The following is a 24987-nucleotide window of genomic DNA, read 5'->3' on the forward strand; positions in this document are numbered from 1 at the left end:
TAGTTAAGTGTTCACCGTAGGTTAAGTGGGTCTTTGGCCATTTTTTGAAGTTACTGACGGATTCTGCTGTCCAGACTGAGGTTGGAAGTTCATTCCACCACTGAGGGACATTTGATTTACTATACATATTATATCAAACGTGTAGGGGTGTAACGACCCACGCACACACACACACACAAAAAATATGTACAATGCAATATAGTAGGGTGCCTGTTTTTGGTACAGCAAAAAAATAGGCATTGCCTGAATATGTGTATGTTTCATTTTCAACTGATTAAAACATTCAACATTATAAAAGTACAATAATTGAAATGTTATAATGCCAGTGTTTGTGTGATCCATTCAAACACTTAGCAGCATTTAGCTGTGATTTAGAATGGAACAAAATTAAACACGGCTAATTAAACATTAGATCTCAGGCCAAGTGACGGTTGTCAGGTCTCAACAAAACTTCCAACCCGGATGCATCTCAAAAACTCCACAAAAGACCAGAAACTACCTCAAAAAATTCTAGAAAAGGGAGTTTCATTTGTCTTCCTTTTCTAAATCTTTGTTTTAGAAAGAAGTTAGCGACGATGCACACACATTTATGATTTGTTGTCTCAAAACTATCCCAATTGGGTGTAAAACCACAACCTTGGCAACCCAACTGGTGTGACTCAACAGGGTGTGACTGAATCACAAGGTGCTTTATTTCACAGTCAGCTGTTAGCGAGTTGTGCTGCGAAAGCTAAAATGTGTGGGTTTTTTTTTTAAATGCTGCATTGTCCACTTTCCAAATATAAACTTCCCAATCACTGCACTGATTTCTTCAACCCAGACTGAATCAGCTAAGAAATGCTTTCTTAATACAGAAGATAGATAATGTGTGTGTGTGTGTGTGTGTGTGTGTGTGTGTGTGTGTGTGTGTGTGTGTAATTAGTGCTGGCTGATATGCTATTAGCTTGTGAAAAATAGTGTGCTTAGGAGCCCTCTTTTTTTTCTTTTCTTTTTTTTAAAAAAAATCCCTTTATGTCCAAAATTTGGACATTTCCACCCACTATTTTTGGTACTAGTGAAGAAAGATTATTTCATTGTAATAGTGAAGTCACACATACAGAATCATCAAGAGACACAAAAAAGTGTCAGACAGATCAAAACATACATTTCATGTTCTTCAAAGGAGCATTGATGACAGATTTGCACACTATTGGCATTCAGCCAGCTTCCTGGGACACTATTGCAACACACTTCAAGTAGTTCACATACATTGTACCAAGTGTGTGCAAACCTTAGATTTTCCCTGTCTTTCCTGTCTCAGCCTGAGTTGAGATTATTTACTGCTGTTTGCACACTGTAATCATTTAAGCAACTATAATCTTGTGGTTTAAGGGAGAAGAGTTGTGTCTTTTTCTCAATGTTTGTAATTTCTAGATCCGATCTAATTCCCACAAACACTAGCAAGCGGCCACATTGAAGTGTGAGAGAATGGTATATTATCTGTTTCTTTGCGGTTAGAGCCTGCCGCAATGACAGCCTTTTGTTGCGAATAAAGCAAGGCATGTTGGGAAAAGTAACCGAAGCTCCAGAAGGAAAACATAGCTTGCCTTGTCTGAGCTCTTGTCCTGACTCTGATGTGGCGTGGCCGCTAATTCAGCCGTGGTTTATTATTGGCCTGTTGTAGAAAATAGATTTACTGGAAAGTGCTGACAAAAGTCCTGCATTCAGGTCATTGGGGATCAAGGACTCAAGAACTCATTACGTATTCATGTATCCTGTCATGAAGCTGATAAAAGCAGTTACCATGAAGCACGCCACATGAATGCAAAGAAAAGCTAGCTAAAAGGTAGTACAAAATGGGCCTATAAAAAGGGTCTTGTAGTTGCTCTGAGAGGGAAAGAGACAGGGACAGAAAGACAGAGAGAGAGAGTTGGCAAATGGAACAGATTATCCAATGGAATGTCTGGACTGACCTCAAAAAGTGCGAACAGGCCAAGGAGCCAATAGGACCGTGTGCTTAGCGTTGAGCTAATTTTTTCCTGATGATTGCAGTCGCCATCTCTATAAAACAGTCTGAAGTTGTGTGAAAGGCTGAACAGCAGAGGTGAAGTATGGTAAATGTTGATCGAATTCAAATGACAGATGCCTGAGAGGTGAATCGCAACATAATTTATTGGTATAATTTATCAATGCAAAATGAATGTCTTTTGTTGATTGTGGAACCAGTAATGTCACATGCTTTGGCCTCTCTAATTTAAACTGTTACAATCACAGTTACCATGAAATATTAATGATATTTATAATAATATTATTTCAAGTATATTAGCTTTTCAGTTCTCAGGTGTATGTGGAGAGAAGCTTAAGGGAAGCTATCAAATGTAGGGTTTTATCAGCACTAATCGGGTCTCAAAGCCTCTCTGAGCATTTTATCTCACTCAATGGAACAGCCACAGTGAAATGTTCTCTCATTTATAAGTTTTCTTTACAGCCGTGCCATTACTTGCCTGTTTACAAAGCCCCTGCGTGAGAAATTTAATAGATTTACTGGCAAAATGTTGATGCTGCTTTTAGTTACTGTAAATGGATTGTGTCCCAATAACTTGTGAAGATATATATGGGGGGTTATAATTAATGTAGTACCTAATACCACAAGGGTGGACAAATTATAAGTTAGTGAAAGCTCTAGTGTGCTGCCCAGTCCCATGTTATCCATTTACCTAGGTGAAAAAATGGCAACTAATGTAACTCAAAAGTATGATGATTTAAGTGCATTAATACAGACTGTGGAAAATAAGGGAGTAGTTGAATCTTCAGGAAGGGTGACTTCTGACTATCCTGTCCTGATAATGTCTCCGGTTATGAAGCATATCCTATTTGTGCCTTCACCAAAAAGGCAGAAAGTCTTTGGCTAACATTCCAGCAATGATCTGTAGTGCTCTCATCACACTTAATGGCATATATTTGAGTCTGGATAGCATCTTCATAAAATGAAGATTACCTTGAACAGAACTTCAGTTCTCGCCTGTTGTTATTTGTCTTTGTCCTTAAATGTTAATGTTACTGTATAAAACAGCTGTGACTCTCCTTGTAGTCCTTCATACAGGCAACAAAGTGACACATCAATGCAGACATGTTTTCATCTCTTTCAGCTATTTTTTACTCCAGAGAGATTGCATTGAATCAGGAACGTATAGAACTAGAGAGAAGGATTCAATGTCTTTGTGGCATTTTCACATTTCTGTAAGGATGAAAGAAGTGAGTATTGGGGAAGTGGTAGCTCAGCGCTTAAGACGTTGGACTTCTGATCGGAAGATTGTGAGCACTGCCAAGCTGTCTCTGTTGGACCCTTGAGCAAGGCCCTCAAATGCTCAGTTGTATAAATGAGATAATGGTAAGTTGCTCTGGATCAGGGCATCTGCCAAATGCTGTAATGTAATGTAATGAGTATAGTGCAGGTTGGTTGCTCTGGGCAAAACAGTGCACTCATGTCAGAGCCTGAGCTGGTGTCTCTGTTTATCTTCAGAATCTGTTGCTATCTGTCCATCCCTCGACAAGTGTGTCCAACTGTGAAGTGTCTGATAGCACAGGACACCATATGCAGGCGTTTTATGTGGTGAAAGTACTGTTTCTCTGCTGTATAGCTAAATTAAACTGCTACTTTACTCTGATTAACCCATAAATACATAATTTATTCAGTTTACTCAGATATTTATAGACATTACTTCTCTAGATCCAGATTGTCCACAGTGATTAGTCTGTTAGAGACACTACTCCCTACACTGTTTTAGGAAGCTCTTTCATGATAGACACCTTTACAGCAGGTTAATATGCAGGGAATGAATGTTCCCTCTGACAGAAATAACTCTTGAATATGAGGCGTGTAGATGCTATGAAATTGATATACCAGCATGACAGGTGCTTAATTATATTTTGTAACTTGTAGTGGTAAACTAAGTCTGTGCCAGAGCACTGGTCCTTACAGTATCAGAATTATCTGTCAGGTTTGCTTGTTCAGTCTCCTTCAAATGGTCCTCTGATGATAAAATCTGTCAGGTGCCCCAGATCACAGTGATTTTTATTCCAAACACGACTTCATTGACCATTCAAGCATATAGTATAGGCTTTCTGTCAGCTCCAGATGTTCACGACTCACAGGAGGGAGGAGAACCATTAATTTTTCAGATACTTGACTCACTTTCTGTGTGAACCAAAGATAAAAGCGAGAACGCCAGTGAGTTCAGCACATCAGGGAGGAAAAAACATTTCTCTCCACGAAATTGTTCTTCTGATTTATCTGCATTGAATCGCATCGCAGTGTTTGCCAGATAATCCTCACTGATGCAATTACATAGTTAGAAAGACAGCAAGTGTTCAAGAGATGACCTGTTTGAAATCTGATTTTATTTGGTACAAAAGTTGACAAGCTGATGTTTATTTTTGGGTCTGAACTTTTATGTAATTCACTCCATCATGGCAGAAAAGTAATTAGAGCAGAGTTTAAGTCAGGGGTTGGATACCTATGGCTCGTGAGCCATATATGGCTCTTTCATTGATTTGGTGGGAATAAATAGATAAAAGCAATTACAAATCACGAAAGCTCAGGTGATGAATCAATAAAAACTTTACATATTTTAAAATATTGCATAATTACATAATCGATGCCCGTTTGTTATGTATACTCCAACTAATCATGATGTGGCTCAATAAGCTCAAATTTCATTGGACAATGTGAATTTCCCGGTCTAATTCATAAATGGGTTGAAAACTACAAGGTGAAATGGCTAAAAGAAAAAAAAAGGAAGACGAGTATTGTTCTTTCCAGATGAATTTATATTTGTGGAAGTCGCATTAATGGTAAGCAGTGTTCAATTTACTCTTAGTTACTTACTGCATCTTGTATTGATTTACCATTTGATAAAACTATCATAGTTGGTTAAAGGAAATCCAAATGCCACCTACAGGCCTATTAGGTGAAGTGCAGGCTGTTGGGTCAAGAACACGCAAAATGTGAAATGGCCTTTTTTACGTTACCACTTTTTACTATGCAATAATCATAACAAAAAAAAAATTGTTACAAGAAGACATATATAAAACATCGAAAAATATGTAAACTTTAATCTGGCTCTTCAATGAAAAATTCATAACTTTTTTTTTGCTTTTGCTCTGCCAGCTGAAAAGGTTCCCGACCTCTAGTTTAAGTTCATAGATCATTCTGAATCCTGAAGTGTAATTTTGTGTAGCAGCTCCTCACTATATTCTCTGAACTTGAACTTTGATTAAAGCTCATAAACCAAAGATAAAAACTACTAACTTGCAATGCTGTGACCAGTGCTTCAACAAGTGACCATTCCAATCATGCACTCACATAGTCTTCAGGACCTGAGAGCAAAAGATCACAAGATTCTATGTAAGTGCTTAAGAGAGGGAGATGTGGATATGTGAATGTTTCTGATTATATTTTACCTCTGTTTTTCAAATAAAAGTGTATACATGGCAAATTAATTAGCTGTCTTTGACATTGATCATTTGCTCAAAGTCTCTGCTATGAAATGTTGATTCAGTCACTAGTGTCACCTTGTTAGGAACAGAAACTGTAGCGTTGATGTATTTTCCAGTATTCCAGTAAAGTATTGAAAGAACATGTGTACCTGATCTTATCCCTGTTTCAACACAGCCATGTACCACTAAATCGCATTGAACACCATCACTGTCACTGGCTTATTAACTCACACTGACAGTAATTAAGCAGTAATAGACTCTATGTATTTAGTGCAGATCCTTAACCATGTGCAGTTCTGTTTATCCACTGTTTATCTTTCAGTAGGTGTTTGTGAGTGATCAGGTAAACACTTCACATGAACGTATTTATTCTGCACTTCAGTTTAGATCACACTGTTTGTACAGCAGAGGGAGATCATTTTCTTTCTTGATGCTCACACTGTCCTGCTTGATTATGGCCAGAGCTGAAATGTTATTGATAGTGTCATGTTAAATGGAGCAGCAGGTTTCAGTGCGTCTTAAAGTCACTGTTTTGTTGTGTGACAATACAGTAATGAACACTGTGGATAAAGCAGCTGCTCCTTGGAGGGTGCGGACTATGTGGTAAATTAGAAGAGAATTCTCTACTTTCATGGCATTCTTTAAGTCCACTGAACCGTAATTGATTCTGCGAGCATGTTAATAGAAGGAAAGTTGTGCTTATATGATGGGGTTTCTCTTTATAGGGAGTGTGTGGAGACTAATGAGTTGTCCACGTGTTGTTTATGATATAGAGGAGTTCCAGAGCTCTGTAGCCATGACTGTTTACATTCACCGACTGTATGAATGCACACATTTGTGTGGGGCTGTCTGCACCCGTGAGACATGTAACGTGTGCGTGAAGAGGTGAAGAGTTGGCCGAGGGCCAGGGGAGAGCCGATGCCAAGAGGGCCCAAAAGATATCCGTGCTAGTTTGGGATTTAATGAGTTTCCATGATATCGGTAAAACACTGCATGCTGCACAGAATGCCATGGAGAAAAAAAAGACCATACGCAGTGTGCAACTGTGCAGTGTGCAAATATGCCCTTTTAGCTGTTGAAACATTTCAGTGGTGCATGTGCTTAGTGTAGTGTGCAGACAGACAGACAGACAGACTCACACACACACACACACACACACACACAGAAAGGCGGCAAGACAGTCTGTGAAGTATTCAATTGGCAGTCAAGGCTCCTGGTAGAAGTCCAATCTGACATTACTAGCGTATACTCTTACTGCCTCTTACTGTGCTTCACACTTAAGATGTCTTATTACATACAGCGTTTTGTGAGGAATATCTAGTTACTATACAGGGAGGTCCGTTGATTAGAGGCCATACAACAACATGTTGTAGTTTACCATAAACAAGCTCATAGCTTCTAACTCACTGGCTACTATGTGAAATCCTTAAAAAACTTAATACTGTAACAGCAAGCTGGATAGTAACGAGTCACATTACTACGTCTTTATTCTGTCAGTGAGAAGTTAGTCAGGTGTTTGGAAGCTGCTGCACTGTTCATGAACTGACCACAAACAGGTGCTGTCTTTGGTGTAGTGTGGAGCGTTGCTGTCTGTATGTATGTATGTACGTATGTATGTATGTATGTATGTGTGTGTATGTATATATATATATATAGATAGATAGATAGATAGATAGATAGATATACATACACTGACACTCTGAATCTGAATCTGGTGGAAGACAGCACATTCTGTTTGCAGTCATCTCATATATATGTGGTTAGTACTAACTTAAATAGTACGTTTGACTTGGGATGGAGGTTTGATTCCTGCTGCTGCCCTGTGTGTGCAGAGTTTGCATGTTCTCCCCAAGCTTCGGGGGTTTCCTCCGAATACTCCGGTTTCCTCCCCCAGTCCAAAGACATACATTGTGGGCTGACTGGCATTTCAAAATTGGCTGTAGTGTGTGAATGGATGTATGAGTGTGTGTGCGATTGTACCCTGCCATGGACTGGCCCCCCCGTCCAGGGTGTCCCCTGCCTCATGCCCCAAGTGCCTTGGGATACGCGCGACCCTGTGTAGGATAAGTAGTACAGAAAATGTAAATATATATATATGTGTGTGTGTGTGTATATATATATATATATATATATATATATATATATATATATATATATATATACGTACTGTGTTCTGTGAGGGTTTTGATCAGTCTCACCAGACCGTCTGTTCAATCCAAATGTCAGTGAAACATGGGGGATGGGGACAGCTGATGTCAGGCTAGATGTAATTCCAACACAGCTCAATAAAAACATAGCATGTGATAGTGGGGTTGTGCACAAACAGCCTATTCATCTGGTTATCCATGCGCATCACTACTGTAACGTTTCCATGGTTACACATGCATGATATCTTATTGTGAGATTTCTGATTTCGGAAGTTTATGAGTCACTTGCATAAGTGAAACAAAGCATAAAAAAGGGCAGTGTGACTCTGGCTCAAGTTTTCGGTGCCTCTAATACACTTTTGATGTAACTGGTGTAGATTGAAACCCTTGTTAAAATGGAAGTGGTGTGAATTTGTTTACAGTGGTTTTGTATTCTCTGAGTGTTTTGATCATGGCTGTGGTTCAGTAAAAAAAAGGATCTTAGATCTTTAACCATGACAAATTTTCAGATCATTACCAATGTTTTAGCACAATCAATAGGACCTTACGTTTCCATTTAAATATATATGGACACATATACATATCTTATAACGATCATGCTTTAAAATTTTAAAGCACCATGTACATCTTCCACAAAAAGCTGTCAACACTCCTACAATATTTCATGTGTGCTGTACCACAATTGCTTCTTTTATTTTTTATGAAAGTTTTTCAGTCTCTCCCTCTCTTTCCCCCAGACACATCAGGCCAACTGCACTCGTCTCCTCTGAGCTCCCCGACTGGACACTGTGCTGTTGGCCCTCAACCGCTCCACCCGTCCCTGCTCACCCCGTCTTCCATGGGCTCCACGCCGGGTCAGCTTCACTCACCCATCAATGGCCTAGCATCGCCCTTCCCCGTCATCAGCTCACCCATGGGCCATCCCTCCATCACGGGGCCTTCCAGCACCAGCATGGCCTTCGGACCTAGTCTCAGTCCACAAGTAAGTGCCTTATAATGTCTTGTGTAGGCTGATGGAAAACTCTTCCTCATTCTCTCATCAGCACAAAAATTGTGTTTACTGATTCTGCTAAGATTCACAGAGACTTTAACTATTGTATCTGTTGTAATTGTTGAGAACCTGGGACATAAAATGAATACACACACACACAAACACACACACGCACATTGTATGTGCATAAACAGTTTAGTATTTCCTTCTAATGTTTGTGTTTTTAGTCAGTCTGGAACGATGCTTTATTATGGACGTTTTTAACATGGAAAAAGTAGTCCTCATAAAAGTTTGTGGTGTTATTGGATTTGTGTCAAGTAGTGAAGGCACTTAATATGAAAAGGATTTTATGACACATTGTGAAAAAATATATTCTGAAATTTCCAAATGATGTAATCCTCTTTTTAGTCGTATTATTGTGAGCTTTGTTTGTTTTCCAAGAAATGTTAACTTTGCATAGTGTGTAGGCAAATACATGGATCTTTATTATAAATAATAACTGTGTGGCTCTTTAATTAAGTGATACTTTGTGTTGTGCCAGTTGGAGAATAAACAACACACAGCCAGGATAAATTTTGTGAGATGTTTATGAACCTTCATAAACACCCGCCAAATATTTCTCATGTTTTCTTTTTTTTTGTAATGTGTCCCCTAACCTGTTACAGCTTTGCACTGTGCTGTCGAGGTAAAGTGAGATATTTTCCATGAACTCACACATGTGAACTGTGAAGGTGTGTCGCTGCGATGTTATATTTCACAATAACAAGTTTAGCCATAGAATACACTTCTTGTTGCACAGTTGTCATAAAGGACTTTGTCAGAAACACTTGCTCATTAAGAGGAGGCCTCGCAGGGACGAGAGGAAGCCATTAGTGCTGTGTGCTGCCAACATGGAGTTCCAACATGTTTGGGCAGGAATAAAAACAATGAGGTGCTTGTCCCTCTGTTTCACCACACAAGTTTTTTTTTCTTCCAGAAAACCCTAAATTAGCCACTAAATCCAGAGGGGGTCTGCTTATTAAAATTCTAGATATTGCCATTTGGGGTTTAATAGTTAGCAAAAAGGGGGGTTCCTAGCGAGCCTCGAGTGCCCTCCTTTAATACTCATTAGCACTTAGTGCTTGATGTGTGACTGGGCTGTCTCATCTATGTTCTTATTGTGCCACATGGGCGCTGTGATCTTTATTGGCCGGCTGAAAGTGCTTAGCAGAGGCCCAGAAGAGGCCTGACCAGAGACTGGGCAGACGGGAAATGAGCCAGCCGTTAAAACCTGCTGCTCAGCCATGTGGTGTATGTCAGAATGAAACATTTTTAACACCCAGCCAGACCCACGTGTCACACACACACTGTGTGTACATCCTGTTGATAGCCCAGACATCATAGGTTCCTACAGGGGATAAAATTAATAGATCCATTTTGCCAGAAAGTAATTTACATGTTGTTTTGAAATATTTGGTTTGATTTGTTTTTCACTCTGCTTTATCTGAGGATATGGGCTGTGAGAATCCCATCAGTGTTGATATATGACCAAACCGCCAACGCCTCTGCTATAAATCTCTGTTCATTACTCATCCCAGAACAAAAGATAAGTGTTTATACCATTTTAACATAAATATTTGGATCCCATTTGGATAAATAGGGAGAAATGATGGCACAGCAGGTAACATGTTCTCCTCACAGCTCCAGGGTCCAATCCTGAACTCGAGTTACTGTCTGTGTAGCGTATCACATGTCCTCTCTTGTCCATGTGGGTTTCCTCTGGGTTCTCTGGTTTCCTCCCACCACCCAAAAACAAGCTGGTAGGTGGATTGGCTATGTTAAATTGCCCCTAGGTGTGAATATGTGTGTGCATGGTCCTCTGTGATGGACTCCATCCAGGGTTCTTTCCTGCCTCATGCCCAGAGTTCCTGGGATAGACTCGCGATCCACCACAACCACGAATGAATGAATGAATGAATGAATATGATCCATCCTTAGCAGAAGTTTCATGAATCAGCAGGCATAAGGTTAATGTGTACATGCAGTAGAGATGTAAGCTTGTTTCAGTAAGTGAGCTGTACCTCAAGTACATATGGTCTCTGTGGTCCAAGTCAAAAGCATCCATGTTACAGTTCCAAACTGTAATAGGTCCATCAAATTATTTATAGGCCACCATATAAGATATACAGTATCTCACAAAAGTGAGTACACCCCTCACATTTTTGTAAATATTTGATTATATCTTTTCATGTGACAACACTGAAGAAATGACACTTTGCTACAATGTAAAGTAGTGAGTGTACAGCTAGTGTAACAGTGTAAATTTGCTGTCCCCTCAAAATAACTCAACACACAGCCATTAATGTCTAATAAGTGTTAAATTAATAAGTGTTAAATTTGGTGTCATCGCTCTCACTCTCCCTCATACTGTTCACTGGAAGTTCAACATGGCACCTCTTGGCAAAGAACTCTCTGAAGATCTGAAAAAAAGAATTTTTGCTCTACATAAAGATGGCCTAGGCTATAAAAAGATTGCCAAGACCCTGACACTGAGCTGCAGCAAAAAGTGACAAACTGAAGGAGTAGATTTTTTTTTGTTTTGTTTCGAAGATTTATACTAGGGGGAAAACACAATGACATTATCTGTATTAAACAAAATAAAAAATTCTAATCCTGATTAAATATTAAACCTATTCCCCCTAAAACACTGGAATTCACTGGGGAAGGAAACCCAGAAGCAGAAATGCCAGTACTGTCATAAATAAACAGTGAGCAAATAAGCATTATGCAATGTGATTTTTCTTTGTCCTGTAAGCTTCATATCAAAGCATGGTCTCACCTGCATGACATTAAAAACTTAATACCCGCACTTCCTACCTCAAATTTTTGGTTTCATTCCACAGTATCTCTGTCCTGATGCATTTATGTAGTCTAAACTAGATACCCTGTAAAACTTTTTGGCAATGTTGCTAAACATAATAATAATAATAATAATAATAATAATAATAATAATAATAATAATAAAATCTTCCATAGTGCACCTCCTATTTTTTTTATCACTATTTGTATCTGTATAGAACACTTCAGTGTAATAATATTCAGCTAGATATTTAATTTATACATTTAATGAAATTAAAAGGTACTATAGAATATATTATAATGTATAGTGTAAAAGAAAAAGCTGTTTAGTTGTTTTAAAATAATAAAATGATGAGCAATTGTATTATTTTTTTCCTTAATCAGCTAAATAATTATGATATAAAGCTGCTTTGTGACTATATCCATTGTTTTAAATGATAAAATTATTTGAAATGTTGACTCGTCGGACCACAAAACTCGATTCCACTGTATTACTGTCCATCTCAGATGAGACCGAGCCCAGAGAATTCGGCGACGCTTCTGGATGTGTTGATGTATGGCTTCTGCTTTGCAAAGTAAAGTCTTAACCTGCATCTGTGGATGCAGCGGCGAATGGTATTGACTGACAAGGGTTTACCAAACTATTCCCGAGCCCATGTCAGGAGATCCATTACAGACTCATGACGGTTTTTAAGACAGTGACGTCTGAGGGATCGGAGATCACACGCATTCAGAAGTGGTTTTCGGCCTTGTCCGCTACGTACTGAAATTTGACCGGATTCATTGAATCTTTTAATTATATTGGGCACTGTAGAAGGTGAAATGCCCAAAGTCTACTGATTTGTCTTTGGGGAACTTTGTTCTCAAAGTGCTGGATTATTCGCTGACTCATCTGTTGGCAGACTGGCGAGCATCAACCCATCCTTGCTCTTGAAGGACTAGGCCATTTTTTGGAGGCTCCTTATATACTATGATTGTATGTGATCACCTGTTTCACATAACCTTCCTATTTCATCACTATTAGTCCTAAATTGCCCCGTCCCAAGTTTTTGGAACGTGTTGCATGCATCAATTTCAAAATAATCGTATACCTTCAAAAAACTATGCAGTGGATTAGGTAAAACATCAAATACCTTGTCTTTATACGTTTTTTTGTTTAAAGTCAAAATTCATTTACAAATCACTCCGCTTTGTTTTTATTAGCATTTTCCATACTGTCCCAACTTTTTCGGAATTGGGAATATGTGATGTTTCGTGTCCATTTTCTTCATAATTCTTGCACTTCATAATAATGACGGGCATTGGTCGTTATTCGGCGTTGGGAGCATCAGTAATTAAGATCGAGGTTCTTTTGTATCTGCTCATCTATCTGTGGAGATTCTCCTGGCATTTGCACAGAGAAGCCTAAATGCAGATTGAATTGCATGTTCACTCAAAATAGGCAGAGAAGATACTCTGTCTGTGTGTGTGTGTGTGTGTGTGTGTGTGTGTGTGTGTGTGTGTTTGTGTGTGTGTGTGTGTGTCCAATTATAACCAGGACAAGGCAATGTGTATAGACTAGATGCAAGCAGGGATAACAGGTAAGGTAATTTATATGTGTACATGCATGTGGGTTGTTATGCAGGGTCTAAAAGTGGAGATATAACTGTACAGCATTGGGAGCACATTTACAGCAATGTTAACATCGTTATCCCACACACACACATACACACACACGTCTGTGGATTTTATATATTTATATATTTATCTCCAACCTCTCGTCTCCTAGACAGCAACGCTGTATTTCCACTCACATAATTCAGGAAAGTTTTATTGCTTTTCTCTCTATGAGATCCTCTGTTCACATCTGAAGGCACTTCAGAGAGACTGTGGCAATGTTTATGTGTGTTTACTCTTCCAGTATCTGAGAGGAAAGAATTCATGATTGTCTTAAAATAACATGAGACCTTCAGTGGTATTTTGTTGAAGTGGAGTGGAATATTTTCATATAACCACATGATCTGGAGTGTGTTATTCCAATTATAGCACAGTGATTTGCCAGTGCTTACAATGTTTTAATTGTTGTGGAACAACTGCAGGACCTGTTATTATTTATGTTTTATCAACAATCAACAGATAAGCTGGTTCCCTCACTAGTATCTCCTATTCTCTCTCACGATCTCTCTCACACTATCGCTCTCTGACTGTTACAAAGTTCAGACACCCAATACTCCTTTCATAAATGTTAAATAAATAAACAAAAAACAATGCTACCACATCAACAATTATACAGTCTTACTTTGTTAACTAACACATTTTTAATCAGTTTATATTTAGATTATTTAGCGTGTCCGCCATACAAGTAACTGTGCATGAGCCTTTACTAAAGAAACAAGAACATATCAGGATGAGCACATTAATATAAACCTTTTATTTATTTTACAGCCAGAACTACTGTCCAAGCCATGTTGTCATACAAAAGTAATGCACATCTACTGAGCAGTCAGCAGAATAAATGTCCTTAGTGCACAGAAAGCAAAAAATGTACAAAAGATTCATCACATTCACGTCTATCACGGGGGGGGTTCTAGGTGACCATTTTTGCACTTGCAGACTGTGGAACTAATCAGATTCTTAAATTAACATAACAATTATTCCAGTAATTAAAAAAACAACTATAAATTAAACAGGATATCAATCCGATTTGATTAGTTAGAAATTACAGTGACTTGTTTTTTTTCTTGTTGATCTGTCAGACAGATTATTAAGCTGCATGTAAATAACTCTATGAAAAAGCGTATGTGTGTGTGATCATGATTGAGAGAGTACTTGATTAATTACATGGAAGGAGCCTCCCCTGGTGCACCCTGGGCAATGTTCAGCATCATACTGCTGAGTGGCTAATCCTTCCACCACGATGGTTCCTCTATGAAGTGGAACCTCGACACGAAAAGAAGAAGATCGTAAAAACCTTGCACGATTATCGTGATTTGTAAAACTCGCGTTAAATGCTGTCCACACACACACCCAGCATGAGGCTGACGCAGGCGCAGCATGCAACGTTATTTTTTGAGTTGAAAACGGACATTACAATAAAAAACTGAACGCGTCTGCTCAATTCAGAATGAGCAGAATGAGTCAGAGTCGCAGCACAGATCAGCAGGAGTCAGATTTCACTTATCACGTGACAAAAGTGAGGCAAGCTGATTGACAAGATGACAAGACGATTTGATTTAATGTGAGTTTGTCATTGTGTTTTTTGTTAAGAATAACAATGAACCCACCATTAAAGCATTTGCCACCCTCAAATTGCTGCTCATTCGAAAGTGAAAGTGAAATGCGCATGGCCACACAGGCATTCGTAAACGATTTAAAAGTGAGGGGGGGAAAGACTGGTATAAAATTGGCTTGACGTTGAATGTTCGATATTAAATTAAGGGACCGTCTCTAAAGTTACATACAACATTGGTATACAAGTTTCTAACTTCAGTAGCATTTGAAGATAATGACTTACAGTCATATAACCAACTGTAAGTGTTCATGTAGGTGTCCGCTATAATGCACACCTTTTAGATTTTTGATATTTAATAAAATAAACTATTAAATCATGTGTAAATCATTTTATGTTTTTATACTGTATGGACTCATACACAAAATATACCATACTTTAAAGCTCAATAGCATTTGAAGAGAATGATTACTATCACAAAACCTCTTGAAATGTTGGAAATTCTCCTGAGCGCTGTCACTGCCTTCCTCCATGTTCTGTAACTGAACAAAATGATTTTATGACTATAAAAAATAAAAAAGCAAAGCGATAGTGGGGGCGGTGCCGCAGTGGGCAAGTTATGTGGTCGGTGTGCGACTGAACACCGTTGTAACACTGAGAACACCGACTATCGCAGCAAACCTAGCGACCATCCATCACTTTATAGTCAAATATAAAAACCTGTTTAAATGATTTCAGTGTGTGTATCAGTACTTTTTGTATATTTTCAGCACATTTTAACAATACCGTGATAATACTGATAACACTGATAGTTTTGGTCACAATAATCGTGATATAAAATTTTCATACCATTACATCTCTACCCCCGAGAATCCTGCTGCTTGGTTTAACCTTCGTGCATGTCTGTGAATGAGGAGAATGGAGAGAAGTAGTGTTGGGTCCGAATCCACCTTTCTCAAGTTCGTGTCGAGACCAAGTCCTTAACCAGTCGAGTCCAAGTCCAAAAGTGGCAGAGTTGGACTTAAGTCCGAGTCCTTAATGGCCGAGTCTAAGTCAAATCCAGAAAGTAATTAAATTGAAAAAAGATTTGAAATTGTAATTGTAATCTCAACACTGAGCTGTTAAATTCATATTTTAACCTTCACAAATCAATGACAACATAAATGTAGCAAAAAATATCACTATTACATCTTACCATTGCCATTTAATATTTTTATTCCATGTCATCAGCACCTCAACTAGTTTCCTATCAAAAAATGGTTTCAAATAAAAAAAGGGATATAAAGGTATATGTAGAACTTTTATTATTACAAGTGTATGAAAATAGAAATTAACCTGTTTTGTTATTGTATCACACTATATTGTGTCTCCAGTTCGAGCTGACATTTCAGTGATTTGATGAGTCTCCTACACAGTTATATAGACTGAGAGAGAGAGAGTACAGAGTAGAGTTACATCTAGCAGCAAGTCATAGCAACAATGTTCATGCTTTATTACTGCTTTTAATCTGTCTATGAATGGCAACACTCATTTCTGAACAGAGCTCTGTTCTTGTAACTTTTTTTCATTTTAATTCCTAGAATGAAAAAAAAATCTCTATCAGCAGGTTTATTAGACTGCTGTCACTTTAAGACTTAATGCACAGATCCAATATACTGTATTGACACACCTCTGATTTTTTCCCCAACTGTTTACATTCACTTAAGACATAACCAACTGTGGTTGCATGAATACTCAGCCAGACCTGCATTTTGGCATGATCTCTGTGTATTTATTTGACCGTCCAAATGTAATAAGCCGCTAAAGAGAACTCAATTCGGTACTCGCACGATGAGGTGGCTTTCTATACACGCTTCACGTGTGTACGCACAGAAAGTCCCCTGGTCAAGCAGGGAGACATTCATAAATTTCTTGTAATCTTAATTTTATTTTATTTATTTTTTATCTTTCGTTTCATGTTACACGTGATGCGGACTCGATTGTATTCGGAAAATTTTCCGAGTCCAAATGTCCATGTCAAGTTTGAGTACAAATTTACCCGAGTGCATGACAAATCCGATTTCATTTATAATTGAACTCGAGTCCGGACTCAAGTCCGAGTCCGGGATTGAGTACCCAAACACTAGAGAGAAGTTTAAAATGGAGTTTCAGTTTCCAGCAAGGTTGAGATCTCTCAGATTTCCATTCTTTCATTTCAGGGTAAAGTCAATTCCCAAAAGATGGAACATGGAGTGCTAGATAGATGGATGAATGCGGCCTTTGTGTTCATGGACTCATCAAGAGCCTGTCAGTTCTCAGCAATAAAAAAACAAATGGATCCCACACTGCAAAAAAATGACATCTTCAGAAGTGGAAATATATTAAATGTGGTCAGATTTATATAGAAATTCCTTTTATATGATTACAATAACCCGAATATAAGATTTCTTTCAAACTTGCAAACTTGTTCTATTAGCAGATAATTTTGTTCATTTTACAATGAACAGCTAATAGAATAAGATAATATAAAACATGAAATTTGCAAAAACGTCTAGAAATAATCCTATATTTGGTTTGTTGTAATTGTATAATAGGAACTACTTCATAAATGTGACTATATTCAAGATATTTGTGTGTGTGTGTGTGTTTCAGCTCAGTTCCCCCATGACTTCAGTCAGCAGCCCGGAAGACATCAAACCTCCTCTGGGCCTGAATGGCGTCATGAAGATTCCAGCTCAGCCGACCGGCACCTGTCTGTCTCTCACCAAACACATCTGTGCCATCTGCGGCGATCGATCTTCAGGTGAGACATTTACATAAACATTAACATTCCTTTTCTTCAGGCAACAATAGTAATGGATGAGCTGCTCTTTCAGGTAAACACTATGGAGTGTACAGCTGCGAAGGCTGCAAAGGCTTCTTCAAGCGCACGGTGAGGAAAGACCTGACTTACACCTGCCGAGACAACAAGGACTGTCCGATCGACAAACGCCAACGCAACCGCTGCCAGTACTGCCGCTACCAAAAGTGTCTGGCCATGGGCATGAAGAGAGAAGGTGCTCTTTACTTATTTCCTCAATATTTTGTGTATCTCACTCCCAATTAAGAGTCTGGTTGGCAAATAACAACTGATCAAATCTAATTAGTTTTTTGGAATCCTAGTTCAATTTATTGGGACATCCACATTGGAGGGATAAAGGAGGTATGTAAAAGTGTCAGTAAAGCAGTGTATTAGGAAATGGGTATATATACTAATATTAGTCCTCCACTAATATTGGCACCCTTGGTAAATATGAGCAAAGACGGTTGTAAAAAATTGTCTTTATTGTTTAACCTTTTGATCTTTTAAAAAAAAAATCCCCAAAATATTCTGCTCTCATGGATATCAAACAATTGCAAACAAAACACCGGTTTGTCCAAAAAATATATCTTTGTTAAATATAGGTGTGCAACAATAATTGGCACCCCCATGAATTCATATGAGAAAAATGTATTTGAAGTATATTCCCATTGATATTTTACATTTTTTGTACACCTCGGTGACTATAAAGCATTTGCAAAGATATTTTTGTACAAATTTTTCCTTTAATTTTTACCACCAGTGTGTGTATTTTTTAAATGGTCGATGATATTTTTAGAGCACATTTTCATGCCATGAAAATTTCAAACTGTAAAACTGCTCAGTGTAAATAAAGAGATAATCTGGTGTGTTTGTCAAGGGGCAAGGTCTGAGCAGGTATGTGGTTGATTGTCTGTCATGTTAGTCAAATTGCCTCTTTCTGTGAAAGTACCAGGTCCTTGGTCATGATTCTCTGACCTGGCTTCATACCAGCTATTGACTAGCCAGTCGTGGGTTTGTGAGGTCATATGTGCGGAAAAAGGCAGACAGCACTTTCCTCTGAGTGTGTTATGGTGCCCTGTGATGGAGCTTGAGCAGCAGTCTGAAAGGACATGGTACCTGAGGAACTATGTGTTAGCCTTCATACTCTGGTGGAATTGGGGAGAAAATGGGGAAAAATCCAGAAAAAATGTTCTTGTTGCAAGTCGTTAATGTCTAATAGCACTGCTATCTTTGAAATATGATTTGACTGGTCAAACCAACTCACATATCAACACATACATGTCTTGATTGCAAAAAGTCATATTCCTTTTTTTTTTTGCCAGCAGGAAATGCTTCCTGCTCTGTTACTGTACGCCAAAAAATCTGATTCGAGTTGCCTGCCTGAACAAAGCCCTTGTGTCTAAACCAAGGTTCACCTGCCTTCCTCTAAGTGTCTGTGTTTGTGAGTGACTCTTGTGGTAGTGCTTCAGTGTCAGACTTGTTGTTGGTAGATCCCTGCATCTGGTGTCACTTTTCCTTAGAATCATTTTAGTCAACACTGTGTGGATGTTTATGTGGCGTCCGTAATTCCAGCCAGCTATCTGGGAATGTAAGAGGCATGTAGGCACAATGGCATGTAAGATTGATTTGTTTGGTTTGATTAAAAAAAAAAAGAAGTAAAAGGCCGTCGAGGTTTGGTGTTTCTCGATGTAGATGGGGGAATGGTGGAAAGTTATAAAATACTTTTATAGACAGTAGTGGGAAAGAGCAAAATGTTCCCAAATACAACACAGACTTGTTTTTCACTGTTCAAAAAGAGTGGACATGCAAACACACTCCGTTTGTTGGCCCCTTTCCTTAAAAGGCATGACTGTCAAACTCATCAGCATACAGAAAGAAGAAAGGGCATTTATTGGCCATTACACAGCAGGTATTTGTAAAATGGAAGCCTGTTCAATTTACTATATCATATTTTTATTGGACTGTAGCCAAATAACATATAGTCATATATATTGTCTCAGAGACCAGGCAGAGAAGGTTTGACTTCCTGGATTTGTGTAATTATGGCTGCACTGGATTTAGCTCTCTGATGTCTGTGAATAATGTCCTCCATTCTATTAAAAACAGACTGTGCCATTGCTGTGGAAATCTGTAGCCAGGGAGCAAAGTGAAAGCAGCTGTATGTGTATGTGGGTGTGTTTGTCTGTATGCATTTTGGTATGTCTCTGTGTGAGTGCTAATGTTATTGTAAATGCATCACATACAGTGCCCTCAAGAATTATTGGCAAACATCATAAAATTTAGCAAAGTAAACATTACATGCAATAGTTCTAATTTGTCCTAGCAAAAAAAAAAAAAAACTCAAAAAACAATTCTCGTTAGAACCAAATGTTTACTCTCAAAAATATGTGGAAAAGGTTGTTGAAACCCCCAAGAATATTTTAAATAAATGCAAACAAATTGTCATTCTTAAAAAACTTTTGTTTGCAATTTGCCCTCAGTCCCCAAGAATTCTGTTGCTGCCTTTAATGATGTTACGTTTCTCATGTACGCAAAGAAGAATATAATGGCGTTTAAATTGTTCTGCATGGAGGAGTGGACTTGTTAGACATTACAGGAAGAGACTCAGTACGCTTATTTTCTTCATAACATATTAATTGTAAGGAAGGCGGTAATCTTGAAACCGGAATTTGTAGGGAAAATTTACACTATATAAAAGATGTGTTTTGGGGGGGGAAATGTCTGGGTTAACCCTGTTCCCTGAGAAGGGAACGAGGCATTGCATTAGCTGAACGCTGTGGGAAGCGCCCTCATACGTGACCGGTATCTGAAGTTTGTGTAACATCATGCATATTTATAGGCCGGCCGTGATCAGGTGATGTGGCAATTAAGCACGTTATGTAATATATAAACGACACCTGTGAACCGTGCTGTCAGCCTCTATTATCTGAAGTGAAGACGCAATTCACAGGCATTCCCCAGTGTGACAAAGCTGTGCAACATCTCATTCCCTTTTAAGGGAACAGGGTTACATGCGTAACCCAGATGTTCCCTTTCAAAGGAAATTCCACGTTGTATTAGTTGAATGCTGTGGGAACGAGAATACCCACTCCGTCATACTGAGGGTACGGCCTGTTCAAAAAGTTCAGAGTCCCTCGGGTCACTGCAAGACACTCGAGCCTGGGCCAGAATGTATATCCAGGCCATAAAATCGAATGAATGTGTGCAGCATAGACCACCACACATCCTGTAAGGATACCACTTTGGACAAAGCCTTTGAGGAGGTGACCCCCCCAGTAGAATGAGCCCTTATGCCCAGAGGCGTAGCAAGACCGCGTGCCTCATAAGGGATAGAGATTGCTTCCACTATCCAATTAGAGATGCGCAGCATTGACACAGCTCTGACTTACACCACTGGCCGGAGCGGTGGACGTAAGTACAGAGAGCCCTTACTGGACACAGTCAGTTCAATTTCTCTTTTTCCGGTATGAGGAACAGAGTAGGGTTGAAAGCCTACAACACTACTGGCTGGGCGACAGATGTAGGCACTTCAGAAATATAATCCAGCCTTGGATACAGGAAGGCCTTGGCTAATCGAGGGGTAAAGTCAAGGCAGGAAGGGGCAACAGAGAGCTTGTAGATCTCCTACTCACTTGAGAGATGGCAGGGCGAGCAGAAGAGCTACCTTTTACCTTCAGAAGCTTCTCAGAGGCTGACTCTAAGGGCTCAAATGCGGCACCTGACAGACTTTCCAGGACCACAGAAAGGTCCCAGGAAGATATGCGTGGTCTGCAGATGGGCCTCAGCAGCCTGACACCACAAATAATCCTCGAAGTTAGAGGATGTTGCCCCACAGAGGCTCCATCAATAGGGGCGTGGCTGGCCAAAATGGTGGCTACGTAGACCCTGATTGTAGGAGGAGCCAACCCTGCTGAGAAATGTCCTTGTAAGAACTCCAGGACTGTAGCTATTGCGCAGTTTGCTGGTTCTAGCTGACATCCCTCACACCATGAGATAAAAAGTTGCACTTGAGCGCATATAATTTTGTTGTTGATGGAGTTCTAGCATTCAACATCGTCTCTACAGCCTGTTGTGAGACCAGAATCTATGGGCTGGTGCCACTCAGGGGCCAGACCTACAGTTTCCATAGGTCCGGCCGAGGGTGATAAATCAGCCCTCCGGCTTGAGACAGTAGATCCCTGCGGATGAGAATCTCTGTAGGATTGCCGTCTAGCAGGGATATTGTCTCTGAGAACCATATTCGAGCTGGCCAATAAGGCGCTACTAGCAGCAGATGTAGACAGTCTTGGCGAATATGCACCTTTTAGATCTATCGTCACAAACCAGCCCTTAAACTGAATCTGTGGAACGATAAGTTTGTGCATCAGCATCTTGAACCTGTATGTCCGAAGAGTACAGTTCAGATGACGCAGATCTAAAATTGACCACATACTCCCCTCTTTTTTGCGGTCCAGGAAATAACGGCTGTAAAAACCTCCCTCCCTCTGGAAACAAGGTATATGTTCTATGGCCCCTTTTGTCCAAGAGGGATCTTACTTCCTGTGCTAACGTTGGGCTGTGCTCTGTGCTGACTACTGTGGTGAGCACATCTCTGAACCGGAGGGGTTGAGCTCTGAATTGGACCCGGTAACCCTTTTCTATGGTAGACAGAACCCATGCAGACACATTTGGCAGTAGTTTCCACGCTGGTAGAAGTAGTAGTAGTTCAGACGGTCTTTTAGTGATGTTAACTTTTCCACATTCTATTGGAGAGAAAGCAGCAGATTTCCGTTGCCCTGTGACAGCTCGCTGACCAGAGAATACTGAAAACTTGGGACAGTCTTGGCTAGGGGAGGCCCTACAGTAGTACTGGGGGCTTACTGCCTTAACAATATCATGTCCCCTGATATGTCCATCCACGGCCCCTCAGGACCACCCCTTCTTTGTCTGCTTGGCCTTTATGACCATTCTCAGATCAGGCCTAGTAGCAGACCACGACTGTGGCCGCCCAGTTCCCTTGGCTGTCTGCGGGGGGAGGCAGGCTGCAGTACTCGCCTTCTGTGACTCCCTCGCATTAGCGCTGGACACAACAGGGAAGGAACTGGCTGAAAGCTGCCATATGTCAAGCTCACTCAGCAGGTCTGCTTGGTAGGCCTGCAACACTGCCATTGTCTGTAGTGACCCACAAGCAAGACCCACTACTGCATAGGCCTTGCCCACCAACACCACGGTGGCCTTACATGGCTTGGATGGCAAAGCCGGCCCCCTTAATTACCTGCCGTCGATGGAGAGAGGTAGCTCGTAAGCGCCTCCTCCACCTTCAGCAATAGTAAATAGACATGCCGTTCATTCCCCATGAGGGCCGAATAATCCGACATCGTGGGGTTATAAATACTGCTTATGCATGGTTTTCCCCCAATAGCATGATATTTTGTCATGCACTTCTGGAAAAAAGGTGAGTTTTCTGCAGTGTGAGGGATTTATTTTCACTGGAGATAAAAAAGCTCATCCAGCCTTAGTAATCACTTCAGGCAGCTCTTTATATGCTGCACTCTGTTTTTAGCACACCTTTCTGGCTCCTCGGAATCAGAGAGGAATTTTGTGTGTGTGTGTGTGTGAGCGGGTGTTTGGTTTTTTTTGCTTTCCATAGCGGAAAGAAGAGTTGCGATGCGAGCTCCAAACTCCAGCAGAGAGCTGCACCCGGAAGACAGAGCAAGAGATAGAGCCGTGCTCGTCTCTGGCTCCTCTTCCAGATCCATACAAGATCCCCAGGGCCTGATCCGCGAGGCTCTGAAACCCACGAGTTGCAAGTGGAGCTACCTAATTGTAAGGCGTTCACAATGCGCACATTCAGACCTCTTCGAGGGCTGCCCTGGCGTGCTCCAACCCTAGACACTTCACACAGAAAGTGTGTCCTTCCTCCCCATCATGAAATGGGAGCAAGGCGTAACACACTTCCTGAATTCTCTCACTCGTACTTTTCTCCTTACTTTTTAAAAGGACAGAAAAGAAAACAGATTTTTCTCTTTTTTTTGGAAAAGATAGAGAGGAAATGAAGAGTCTTTCTCCGAGCGTTACACCGTGCAGTCTTTCTGAAGATAATAAGGCTGACAGTGCGGTTCACAGGTGTTGTTTATATATTACGCGACGCGCTTAATTACCACGTCACCTGATCACGGCACTGCCTATAAATAGGCATGATGTTACACAAGCTTCACATACTGGTCACGTCCGAGGGCGCTTCCCACAGCGTTCAGCTAACGCAACGTGGAGTGCCCTTTGAAAGGGAACATGCTTATATTAAACTGTACAGTGTCCCTGTACGTTTGAGCTCAAAATATCACCGTGCTATTCGTTTTATATAGGAATGTTCTCATTTTCATGAAGGGTGCCAATAATTCTTGAGGGGGTGGGGCCTGTAATTTTTGTACTTTTTTTTTACTTTTTGTGAGTAAATTAGTATGCATGATATGTATTCCCCCAATCCACACATACTGCATATAAATAATTCCTTGTGTGTGTGTGTGTGTGTGTGTGTGTGTGTGTGTGTGCCTCCAGCTGTACAGGAGGAGCGGCAGCGGGCGAAAGAAAAGAGTGAGGCTGAATTGGAGCTGGCGGGCTGTACCAGTGAAGACATGCCAGTGGAGAAGATTCTGGAAGCTGAGCTGGCAGTGGAGCCCAAAACCGAAACCTATGTGGAAGGCAGCGTTGGTGCGACTGCCAACTCTGTAAGACAGCTCTTGTTTCTCTGTCTCTTTCAAACACACACTCTCCAAATTACACTGTCACTCTGATACATCAACTCAGCTACTTCATGCAGTGCTTCCATGCTGATTAGACCAAACTGACACTCACAGACACAGGGGAGATTTTCTCCTAAATGTCTAAAATTCCAGTTTGTAGATTTAGTATTTTAGAAATGATGGAAGTGTGTTTAGTGGACTCTGACAGGAAGGGGCTCCTTCTGGACAGGATGTCCAGAGTAATGTATTCCAGCAGTGAACCATTACACCTTCTATAGCAAGAGATGGAACAAAGGTGATCTTCCATTTTACAGTTTTTAAAACCTCCATTAGGTAGGTTTGCTAATTAACCAAAATTTTACATCAATACATTTTTACGAGTTTGGACAGTAGCAGTATTTATACCATGGTATAGGTGTGTGACAGTTCCCTGGGATAGGCTCCAGGCTCCCAGCTCCCCTGTGTATTATTAGCGGTACAGACAATGGATGATGTTTATTTACCATGTATAAAAGGAGTCTTGAGTGTCAGTGCTTTGTAACAGTCAGCATGTTTTTCCGCCACGGGAGTCTTCAGTACAGACGAGTTTGTACTTTTACATTTTCTCAGTAACATGGCATGCTGCATTTGTTTTGTGTTATTAACATTGGACATGAGAAAAAAAGAGAGGCTGGTGACTCTATATGTAACAACTCTACAAACAGAGTTCAACTCATCAAGATTAATGAGGATGTTCACAAATGCACTCATTGTCCTTTTTTCTTTGCAATGGAAAAAGAAAA

The 24987-nt window shown here is 40.1% G+C and overlaps 1 protein-coding gene across 2 annotated transcripts in view; it reads left to right on the forward strand.

The window, feature by feature from the left end:
* rxrab (retinoid x receptor, alpha b) overlaps positions 1–24987 on the forward strand; it is a 66160-nt gene that overhangs the window by 18773 nt on the left and 22400 nt on the right. For both annotated transcript variants that reach the window (XM_017452338.3, XM_017452339.3), the window contains 4 exons: positions 8363–8607; positions 17294–17444; positions 17518–17697; positions 24021–24190. In XM_017452338.3, the coding sequence (XP_017307827.1) occupies positions 8363–8607; positions 17294–17444; positions 17518–17697; positions 24021–24190 (746 nt within the window). The remainder of the gene's footprint in view (positions 1–8362; positions 8608–17293; positions 17445–17517; positions 17698–24020; positions 24191–24987) is intronic.

Source organism: Ictalurus punctatus, chromosome 22, assembly GCF_001660625.3.
Source record: "Ictalurus punctatus breed USDA103 chromosome 22, Coco_2.0, whole genome shotgun sequence".
Classification (NCBI taxonomy): Eukaryota; Metazoa; Chordata; class Actinopteri; order Siluriformes; family Ictaluridae; genus Ictalurus; species Ictalurus punctatus.